At 36.5% G+C, this 12,396-nt stretch overlaps 1 protein-coding gene across 1 annotated transcript; it reads left to right on the forward strand.

The window, feature by feature from the left end:
- The first annotated feature begins 561 nt into the window (after positions 1-561).
- On the forward strand, positions 562-1,193 carry LOC116749674 (proteasome subunit beta type-6-like). The gene is given in 2 exon segments (XM_032624317.1): positions 562-973; positions 976-1,193. Coding segments are annotated over 2 exon segments (555 nt in total). The 3' UTR covers positions 1,119-1,193.
- Positions 1,194-12,396: the final 11,203 nt, after the last annotated feature.

Here is a 12,396-nt window from a genome sequence, read left to right on the forward strand (position 1 = left end):
AGAAAAGTAAATTCCTTGTCCTACAGGGAAGAAAACGTTTCTATCTCAGGCTATCTAGGGTACTCATTCAAGTAGATTCAAATTTTAAAGAGCAATTCTAAATAGGCAAATTGGTACTGCTTATATTTTAGTGGTATTGGGGCCTTTGAAGTTATTTCCAAGCTACTTTCAGAACAGGTTTGAAGACAAATCTTATCTCTTTTTCTTTCTCCCCCCTTCACTCCCCCCCAACCCATAGTGGTGATGATGAGGAAACAGAGAGATAAGAAACTAGTTCTTTAAGGTGGAACACACACACACACACACACACACACACACACACACTGTAGTTTGGATTCTTTGGTCTGCTGGTCCACTTTTCCTTCCTTCTCTAATGATCAGTTCATTACAGCAGGTGGCACCTTCTCATAGATAAATGTCAGACATGATTTTAAGAAGAGAAATTATTTTTAAATATTTGGAATATTGACATACAGTATTATAATTCTTCCTTGGAGACTTTTTGGAAGTGCTAGAGTTGTGGTGCTTTACGACAGTTGCTTTGTGGCCGTACGGGAGAAGATGGCGGACACCTTAGTGGCTGCTCGGGGAGCGCAGCCAGCACCAGCCTATGGGCTTGAGGCCATTACCCGCAACTGGGAAAACCAGAAAGCCTCAACAGGGACCACTCTCATGGCCGTGCAATTTGATTGGGGCGTGGTTCTAGGAGCTGACTCCAGAACAACCACTGAGTCATACATCGCCAATCGAGTGACTGACAAGCTGACCCCTATTCATGATCGTATTTTCTGCTGCCGCTCAGGCTCAGCAGCTGATAGCCAGGCAGTAGCGCTTGGTTTCCACAGCATTGAGCTGAATGAGCCTCCGGGGGTACACACGTCAGCCAGCCTCTTTAAGGAGATGAGTTACCGATACCCAGAAGACCTGACGGCAGGAATCATCATTACGGGCTGGGACCCCCAAGAAGGGGGGCAGCTCTCGCTTTGGCCATGGAGCGGGACGGCTCCAGCGGAGGGGTGATCCGCCTGGCAGCCATTGTAGAATCAGGGGTAGAGCGTAAGGTACTTTTGGGATACCAGATTCCCAAATTCACCATTGCCACTTTACCACCTCCCTGAATCCTAGGATTCTAAGATACAACAAGAGACACCCCATACTGATGGCAAAATTCAATAAACAGTTTGTCAGTGAGAAAAAAAAAATGCCTGTGGGGGATGTGAAAGAAGGAAGCAGATTTGACTTCAGTAATTGATGAGGTAATCAGTAGCTTTTGTGCCCCGTGAAACATGTTCATGGTTAAGACAAACTCTCTCATATCTAATGTTGTACTTGAGCCTCTCTGTGTGCTCTGTGGTACAGGAAGAACATACATCTGCAGAAGAAACATTCCTGCCAGAATGTGCATTCTTCATTCCTCAAGGATTTCAATGTCTCCCAAAAGATGAAATATTATATTTAAAGGATTAAGATATAATTATTGTATTCTTTTATAAAATAAAAGATTCCTTTTGAATCTAGGTTCTAACACCTAATGGACTGTGAGCTTATGCAAATTAATTTCTCTTGCACATGTTCCTCATCTGTAAAATGATGATAATATTCCATTTGGTTGTAATGACAAGAGATGATGTCCTATGATGTCTAATTTAGATGGTAAATAGATGTTTTATTATTACTGTTATTGTTATTATCATCATTATTACCTGTTTATGAAAGAACAGTGGGAGGTTAGAAGATAGAACCCGATGCCTCCCATAAAGTAGCTAATAATCATTGGGGGACCTGATGTAGCAAGGAGCATAGACAGGCTGAGGTAACATATAACTAAGCATAGACTAAGAAATGAACTAACCAGCCTCAAGTTTCCAAATCATAACATTTTAAATAAAATCATTTCCAACTGTAATATTTCTCTAGAAGGAAGCACTATTTTGTGTTCAAAGGACTATTTGAGTTTGGATTAGACTTTAAGGGTGGATTTTCCTAAAATAGGCAATACATAATATCTTTTAATATGCTTACTGTTTCTAAGTAAATGTCCATAACCATGAACAATTATAAAACTGCATTAGCCCATTTGGTTATATAGATTTTTTCTGATTATAAAAGCAATATATATTTTTCTTTTTTATTGAACTAGCTGCTTTACAATATTATATTAGTTTCAGGTGTACAGCATAGTGATTCAGCATTTTTGCAGGTTATACTCCATTATAGGTTATTACAAGATAATGGCTATTATTTCCTGTGCTATACAGTGTATCATTGTTGTTTATCTATTTTAAACATAGTAGTTTGATCTGTTAACCTCATACCCCTAATTTGTCCTTTTCCCCTTCACTCTTCCCTTTGGTAACTACAAGTTTGTTTTCTATGTCTACGAGTCTGTTTCTGTTTTGCATATACATTCATTTGTATTATTGATTTTTTTAGATTCCACATATGTGATATTATACAGTATTTGTCTTTCTCTGACTTATTTCACTAAGCATAATATTCTCTAGGTCCATCCATGTTGCTTCAAATGGCAGAATTTTAGTCTTTTTAATGGCTAAGTAATATTCTATTGTACATATATATACCACATGTTCTAATCCAATTGTCTGTTGATGGGCACTTGGGCTGCTTCTGCGTCTCGGCTATTGTAAATAAAGCTGCTATGAACGTTGGTGTTTTATAGTTTTTTCCAATTAGTGTTTTAGTTTTTTCCAGATATATGCCAGGAGTGGAATTGCCAGATCATAAGCAATATGTATTTCTTGTAAACATTTTTGGAAACACCAAATAATTTCTGTTAAAAAGAATAATAAAGGGAATAAAATGTAATCCAAATTCCATCTTCCAGATATATCACTGTTAATATTTGATACGCTTTCTTCAAATATTTTTCATTGGGCACATACTACAAAAATTTTAATATATAATTACTTTGATAAATATTAGTGTCTACCTTATAATTTTAAAATCTATTGAAATGCACAGAGATATATTGGGTAGGGATCAATATAAAGATGATGTAAAATATTATACTCATGTATACACCTTGGTAGCCATTAAGATGTAAACATATAATACGTAGTTCTAAGGGACAGAAGTGAGTAGTAGAAAATAAATTTATATTGAGTTTGGGCAGATGTATCAGGGGTTAATCAACAAAAGAGAATCCACACCAGATAATTTCAAAGATGGGGAGCTAGTTACAAGGTGAAGAAAGACCTGAAAGGGTAAATAGAGGACAGTGATCCAACCCAGAAATTAGTCACGGATTAAGCCACTGCTTCCCCGGACTGCAAGGAAAATGGGGTAAGGAGAGCCTAGAAATGAACATCACTGGGGAACTAGCTGTAGCAAGGCATGGGCAGCAATGAAAAATATTTTTAAATTTATTTAATATTTAATTAGTAGTTACATCTTTGAGCTCTTACTGTGTCAGTTTATTCCAAGAGTTCAACATGTTTTGAATTGTTCCATCCTCGAAATAGAACAAAGATAAAGTTAAATTTATTGTCTCCATTTTAAAGCTAAGAAAATTGAGTTACCAAGAGTTTTTGCTCAAATTTACACAGATCTTAAGTGGCAGAGCTGGGATTCAAATCCAAGCTATCTTGTTTAATGTATTGATTATCTACTTCATTACAATGAAGTTATGGACATTTATCGAACTGCAGTTAATTTAGCATTCGTTTTTGACCAAAACATTTAGTAAAATTTAAACTGTCATCTAGTTGACTGTAGGAGAAACTAGTAAATCACAGTTTTAAAACCTGCATAGATTCACAGAAATAACCTAATATCCTTTAGTTGCTTTATTCTGGACAATTTCTATAAGGCCAAGGGTTACCAGTGCAGAGCCCTCTTCCATGTGGGTGAATGGAAGTGTGCTCAGAGTGAATTTCTGGAATTCTTCCTCACTGAATGCTCCTCATGGTTCATGGAGGAACTGTGACCTGAAGAAGAGGAGTAACTGTGATTGCCAACCACGGATAAATCTTTCCCCTCTGTGGATGGACACAAAGCTGGACCTTGTTTGCCAGCAGATGGTGAGCTAGTAAGTTGGGTAACAAGGGGAAAGACACTTCTCCCCCCGTGAACCTCCAGTATCTCTTCTCTACAATGATGTCATTATACTGGTTCTTAAAATCCTGTCCAGTAAGAAAAAATTTAAGCACCTGTTTCTATGAATAGCCTCTGACTAAATCTCTGACTTTCCTAGTCAGAGACTTAAAAGACAATCCCTTTGCACTTGAAGATTATTAAATTCAATAAAATGCTTGCTATGAATTCTGAAAATGTTGTCAGTGTACTATTCACTTATTTTCAAATTTTTCTCCTGACTCAAATAGAAAATACCACCCTTCTGACTTTTGTCTTTTGCTGTGAGAGGGGGAAAAATAGTAATGGGAATGAAGAAAGAGAGATGAAACATGTTGGGGTGGGGGGAGAGAGAGAGAGAGAAATTTGTAGCATTACCAAACAAAGGTAAAAGCTAACTATGAGAGAGCAAGGTTGAGATGGATTTCATTTTCCATCCAGGTTAGGAATTTCATTTACTCAAAATGTTTTTTGAAGCAATCAGGTATTTAGTCTGTCCAAATAAAGAAAACTTATGTCTTCTTCAAAGAATGAATTAGGTTCTGATTAATGAATAGTAAAGAGCAAGATATTTTATTTTTATACTAAATTTCATGACATTGAAACTCTTGATAGAAAAATCAATCACGTGAAATATCTCCTGTCTTCAGAAATAGAATGATTAAAAGTTCTTCTGAAGAGAAAAACATTAGATTTTTAATAATTGAAAACAATTTTTTAAGACAATTTATCTTCCTTTACAATTGTTTGCTGAATAAAGGCTTAGAATAAAAATAACATTGCATATTAAAATTATCTTTCCCGAAAAGAATCTTTTCAGGAAAGGATCAAGGGAAGGGTACAAAAGGGCAGTATATGAGGGATTTGAAAATGGTATATTGACAAATAGCACAGTTGTTTGATAGAGGAAATGTGTAGTTACTGTTTTGTTTTTTACTCTAATTTTTTTGTTGGAAAATATGGAGAGGTAGACATGTCTGAAGTGATTGCAATACAACTTGAAGATAATTTGATAATCTTAAGGAGAAAGAGCTAAGGCAGTAAAAGTAATAGGCCTGATCAAATGTATAAGAAAAATTACTGTCCCAGAAAAGGATAGATGATGGAAGATTTAAAAGGTAGGCAGGAAAGCAATTCCAGTGATTTCAAGATCAATTGTTTTTAAATACATTCATATTTTCAGAAAAGGGAAATGACTTCATAAATCTTTCCGTAACTGTATCTTCTGATGCTTCTGTTAAATATTAATCAAATTTCGCCATTCCTGCCTAATAGCAATAGAGTGATGCCCAACTACTAAACTGTAACACCAAACTGTAAACTTTAAAATTTCAGAGGATAGGATATTTAATTAAATTACATAATGTCAACATTTAGGAATGATCATTACAAATATTTTGTAAACAGGACCAAATTTTAATTAAAATATCAAATTATGTTTATTATGTTACTTGAATTTGTTGATTTGAAAATATTTTACCCTCTAAAATAATTTTATATCCATAATTAATTATAGAATTAAATTTTATAGTTTCTAAGTTCTAAATGAGATGCAGGTTAGATGTGGCAATACACAAACTTTAGCATTTTAAGAATTTAGTACATCTTCATGAAGTTTTAATTGTGCTGGGCATCTATTCTGGAAGCATTTTCTGTGAAAAAAACGTTTTATTTCTCAAAAAACGCTGTTTTAAATATATAGAAAAGGAAGATTACTCAAGTAAAATGATTTTCTTTAAATTCTTATTGATAGTGGAAATATAAATAATAGTCTTACCCATAAAATGAGCCTAACGATCATATTTCCTACATCTGTAGAGACTACAAATAAAGTATCTTATGTAAAGTACCTGGCATAGTACTTGTTACAGCATAATTTTATGATTGGTTGATGAATATATTGATTAATATTGGTGTGAGGGCTTCCCTGGTGGCGCAGTGGTTGAGAATCTGCCTGCTAATGCAGGGGACACAGGTTCGAGCCCTGGTCTGGAAGGATCCCATATGCCATGGGGCAACTAGGCCCGTGAGCCACAACTACTGAGCCTGCGCGTCTGGATCCTGTGCTCCGCAACAAGAGAGGCCGCGATAGTGAGAGGCCTGCGCACCGTGATGAAGAGTGGCCCCTGTTTACCACAACTAGAGAAAGCCCTCGCACAGAAACGAAGACCCAACACAGCAAAAATAAATTAATTAATAAACTCCTATCTCCAACATCTCCTTTAAAAAAAAAAATGTTGGTGTGAGTGTATCTATATCTATCTATCCACACACAGAATTTACTTATATAATGTAAATATACAAATATGTATACATGTATATATACATTACTTAAATTTAAACCTGTGAAAGGGCAACTGAATATTTGTGTTGCATATATGTTTTCTCTGTAGATTTTCTATGTAGAAAAATATGTAGGTTCTAAATATTAGAGGCTGCACCCAAATATCAGAGGCTGCACCCATTCAACTCTTACTTTCTCTGACCCTAGTGCCTGGCATAGAGTACGTGTTCTATCAGCATTTATGGATTTTTTTAAAATGGATGCCATGTTTGAAGAGGCATGTTTCTTTTAGCTATCTCAGTATCCTCCATATACACTTAATGCTAGGGTATCTCATTGTCTTTGCCTCTGTCTTTTCTTTGCCTCCGTCTTTCCTTTGACCCCATCAATATATGTACCATCCATTAAAATCCCACCCATCATCTTTCTGCAGGTGTGACTTCTCTTTCTGAGGTTGTGTTAAGCCTCTTTGTGGCTGTGTCTTCTTTTTTCTATAAACATGGCACCTATAAGCTGCCATACTCTTTGTCATTGCTTATTGCATTAGTTCCCCTTTGGATAATTATTTAACCCCTGGCATAATTATCTCTAATTTCTAAATAGAATTTGAAGTTCTTTAAGAGAAAATACCGGGACCTGTATTTCTTTGCCCATTTATTTTAATTCTTCCAATAGGGGCTCAATAAATATTTAGTGTCTTGGGAAGTTTCCTAAAAGAAAATTTTTCATCAATAATATCAACTGAGTTTGGTGAAATTTTCACTCATATATTACTTGTGAGAGGTCAGTTTCAAGAATATCCATATTTTAGTTAAGTAAATATGGTTGATAGGTAACCCTCTCTGAAAACTGCCTCTCTTCATCCAAATCTCTCTGAAGAGTCTCTCCATGTGTTTCTGTGGAAAAGAATACATAATCCTAGGGCTTCCCTGGTGGTGCAGTGGTTGAGAGTCCGCCTGCCAATGCAGGGGACACGGGTTTGTGCCCCGGTCTGGGAGGATCCCACGTGCCGCAGAGTGGCTGGGACCGTGAGCCATGGCCGCTGAGCCTGCGCGTCCGGAGCCTGTGCTCCACAGCAGGAGAGGCCACGACAGTGAGAGGCCAGCGTACCGCAAAAAAAAAAAAAGAATACATAATCCTAGCATTTAACTGTATCCCCCTCTACTCTAAAATTTCTTTGAAAGTAAGAACAGGGGATTTTTTCTTGTTCAGCCAACCCCTCATAGCACTCACTGAATATTTGCTTAATGGACTTTAAATTATATAATTTTGGTACTTAGCTTTTTAAATTTTCCTTTATTACATTAAGAACAAGAAATATTTTAAGATCATATGGCATTATTCATGGTGATTATCAAAATAAATATTTTTGAAAGACTATTTTGTAACCTCATTATTCCTTATTTCATGTAGTAGAAATCATCTGAATGTATATAATTATTTTTAGGGATATAGTCTACTCTAAACCCAACTTGCTATGCTTTACTATGATTAATATATGAAAGATGATGAAAATTTTCTCTTAAATAGTAGAAAGGATTTTATGCCAACGTAAAATTTGCACCCACTAAGAGAGGACAAACGGATACCTCACATGTTGCATCACTTTCTGCCAGCAGAAAGATCAATTTCAACATGTTTATCTAAAGACTATCTATGTAACTATTTGAGCATTTTATTGCATATATCTTTAATAAAAGTGAGCAACACTAATAAGTAGTACATCTCATAATCTGAATGCAACATAAGCAAAAATAGAAATCTGTGCTTTTCAAAATCTTTACCAGTGCTTCAAATTAAATATATGTGTTCATTCGTGAAGGAAAAGGAATGAATTATAGAACATGCGAAGTACTAGAAAAATATTAGCAATAATTGGGTATAAAATTAGGTTTAATTGGGAGTTTGTAATATTTTTAAGCTCTCTAGAAACTCTCCTTATAACTTCCAAATCTGTTGTTCAATGTTAACTCATCTTTCAAGAAAAATTTGAGAATCCATTATTGTTGAAACTGACTATAAAAATTCAGAAAATTCATTATCTTTGTCTAGCCTAGAGTTGGGCCTCAGTAAATGTTAGTGGAATAAACAACAGAATAAATGTTTACTATGTAAATAAATTAATGAGAAAATAAAATTAACAAGTGAAAGGGAGCAGAGTCATTGAAAAGCTATGAGATATAGAGTCAGTATATAACCTCCCCTATGAAGCTGTCCTCAATTCTCCTAGAAAACATGAAGAGTTTACTCTTCTTCATATATAGGAACTTACATGCACCCCATTTTAGCATATGTTAGCTTGAATTATAATTGTCTGCATGCCTTTTTTCCTTCATAAGGCTTGGCATATTTTGTGAAATGAGCCAACACTGTATTCCTGCATGTATCTTTCTTACCTAAAATGGTAGCACATATTTAATAGATGTTAAAAAATTTTATTGAAATAGAGATTGAGAGAGACAGGAGTAAAAGATATAGGAAGGAAAAATTTGAGAAACTCATAAATGGTAATATTTTCACATGTTTGCTGTGAAGTATGAGACAAAGGTTAGAGAATAAAAACAGCTCATATTACATCATAAAAGTATGTCCTATAAGTGTTGCTACTATTTCCTCCATCCTTGTCTGTGTAAATACCGGCTTTGTAAGTAGTTCAATGGGGGAATGCAAGAATAGCTGGTGTGCAGTCAGAATGGCCATCATCAAAAAATCTAGAAACAATAAATGCTGGAGAGGGTGTGGAGAAAAGGGAACCCTCTTACACTGTTGGTGGGAATGTAAATTGATACAGCCACTGTGGAGAACACTATGGAGGTTCCTTAAAAAACTACAAATAGAACTACCATATGACCCAGCAATCCCACTACTGGGCATATACCCTGAGAAAACCATAATTCAAAAAGAGTCATGTACCAAAATATTCATTGCCGCTCTATTTACAATAGCCCGGAGATGGAAACAACCTAAGTGTCCATCATCGGATGAATGGATAAAGAAGATGTGGCACATATATACAATGGAATATTACTCAGCCATAAAAAGAAACGAAATTGAACTATTTGTAATGAGGTGGATAGACTTAGAGTCTGTCATACAGAGTGAAGTAAGTCAGAAAGCGAGAGACAAATACCGTATGCTAACACATATATATGGAATTTAAGAAAAAAAAATGTCATGAAGAACCTAGGGGTAAGACAGGAATAAAGACACAGACCTACTAGAGAACAGACTTGAGGATATGGGGAGGGGGAAGGGTAAGCTGTGACAAAGCGAGAGAGAGGCATGGACATATGTACACTACCAAACGTAAGGTAGATAGCTAGTGGGAAGCAGCTGCATAGCACAGGGAGATCAGTTCGGTGCTTTGTGACAGCCTGGAGGGGTGGGATAGGGAGGGTGGGAGGGAGGGAGACGCAAGAGGGAAGAGATATGGGAACATATGTTTATGTATAACTGATTCACTTTGTTATAAAGCAGAAACTAACACACAATAGTAAAGCAATTATACTTCAATAAAGATGTTAAAAAAAAAGAATAGCTGGTGTGGTTTGTGGGCAGAGAAAAATGTTAGGCAATTAATTTGTAGCTTTGACTGGATGAACGATGTACTCTAATCTTGGTAACTGATTATTGCAAAATAATCATTATGCTATGGTGTGCTAAAATATTTTTTTGAAACTAATTGTTGTGAACTTTTTATCTACACCCAATGAGCTTCCTATGAATTATAAAAAGGCTAAGCGGGGGAAATTGTTTAGTTAGCAAATTAATCTATACTGCATAGAATGTAAACTGCTAAAAAGCACAACCTTTCTGCTAAAGATTTTAGGTCACCACATTCCATATTTTGATCTCCATGACATTCAGATAACTGGCTGAAGTGTTAAAAATTCAGTCAATGTTGAAGTTGTTTATACCTGTCTTATGCCAAACATCTAGTTTGACATTTTGGACTGAATTGTCTGAATTCATCATTTGTCTTGACATCAGGTAGATACACTGATACTGACACACACACACACATACACACACCTACACACATTTAAACAGTGGCAGTTTTTATGCTTTGTAATAGTTTTTACTCATTGCAGGAAACTATAAAATTCCAAGTCACTGTGAAGATGACTAGTTCATGGCACGAGGTGGTCTCCTTAGGTTGCAGGCAGAAAATAATTTTTTAACTTTCTGTTAATTTCAATTTCTGGACATAGAATGAAATATTAGGTAGATTCCCTGCTTTTTCATTATTTTTAGAAATTACTAACTCCACTAGTTGTTGTTAGTTGCAGAAACAGCTTCTTTTAGATAATCAAATCCCCGTCCAGTGCATTAATGAAAATTCCAAATTCACATCTTTTGTGAAATGCCCGCTTGCCTCAGAGTCGGGAGCCTCTCCTGACCAGGGGCACGGCTGCCTCTGTCTGGCTCTGACTTCTCTCCCTCCAACTTGTATTATTTCTGACTCCTTCAGAGTCAGGGCAGAATAACAGGTGAACAGGTCAAGCTCTTAATTAGCTGGATCAATTGCAATCTGGGATCTGGTTTTCTGTGTAACAGGTGGACAATTCCTGGCTCTATGTTTCATGGGTGCTCCTGGGATTTCTCAGAGATTATCGTCAGGCGACTAATGTGATCTCTGATGTGGACCTGCCCCCTCTCTGTGTGGCTGCTTAGCCCTCTCCTCAGCCCTTCTGGCAGTGCTCCTTTCATCGTGTTCCCTTAGTACCTAGTAGTCTTGTTGGTGATGTCCCTTATAAGGTGACTGAAGACAGACACACTTTGACAGGGTCCACGTTTGGACCCTGGGGACCATTAGCCTTTGCCTAGTCTTCAGTGGAAGTGCAGCACTCCCTGAGGATAACACTACCCTTTTGTTCTTTACCAGACACGAGAAGCTTCAGCCCCATTATCTTGCCTCTTGACTTGCAAAGTGTGTGTCAAATGGCACACACTTTATTTCTCAAATTCTAGGATCGCTCATCTGAGTGGTCCTGTTGAAGTCCCTCTCACTGGACACAATGAGAAGCCATCTCCATGTGCAGAGCACAATAACAAGTCTCTCAAAATATTACCTCTTTCTCCCAGCCTCCTAAACACCAGCCTCTTTCATAAGCCATAGCTGGGTGATAGGCTGGATTTAGCAGAACTGGATTTGGACCACACTCTTTGTGAATCCTGCAAAGGAAGTGCAGCAACTCTTAAGGATGCAAGGTATGTAAAAACAATTGAATTTCTCTTTTTAGAATCTGGAGTCTCTTTCAAAATTCTGAACAAAGAGGAAAACTCGCTTTTAATATCCAATTACATAAAGAATAACAAAAATCACTGCAAATGTTACCTGTTTTTCACTTTCTCCCCATTAATAAACAATAAAATTGAGTTCATACTATAGAGTTATATATCATTAATTGTTACTTAAGAGATCATGATTATCTCCCCATGTTACTAAATATTTATCCAAAATGGAATTGTTTAAAATTTGAAGAGTATTATTGGATTGGGTGTCTGGAGAAACAGATAACTAGTCTTTCTGTTTTATAGATTTCTGGGCTGTATGGAGCCATGTCTTAACCAGTTAAAGAGGAAACTGAGCCCTCTGGTGACTGAACGGATCTCTGGATTGGCTCACTTGGAGAGGAAATGAGTGTTTTTTAAGTGTAGATGGATATGAAGTAATAGAAAAAAAAATGTGTATATGTATTGGTCTCTGTCCCTAATCTCTGGCACAGAGATCCTAAGAGCCTTGTAATTTCCTAAGTGATATGAACACTAGGAACATCTCTTATTCTAATATTTGTCCTTGATCCTGTTCCTGACATAGGGATCCTAAAACCCTTTTAAATTCCTAAGTGATAAGAGCACTAGGAACATCTTTGCTTCTAATGAGACAACTCTGGGTGGGCTCGTGGATGGGGGCTGGTCACCAGAAAGACCAAGCAATGATTAGAAGCTTGGAATGTTCAACCCACTACCTGTCCTCGAGAGAGGGGAGAAGGGCTGGAAATAGAGTTAATAATTGA

Source organism: Phocoena sinus, chromosome 2 (genome assembly GCF_008692025.1).
Source record: "Phocoena sinus isolate mPhoSin1 chromosome 2, mPhoSin1.pri, whole genome shotgun sequence".
Lineage (NCBI taxonomy): Eukaryota > Metazoa > Chordata > Mammalia > Artiodactyla > Phocoenidae > Phocoena > Phocoena sinus.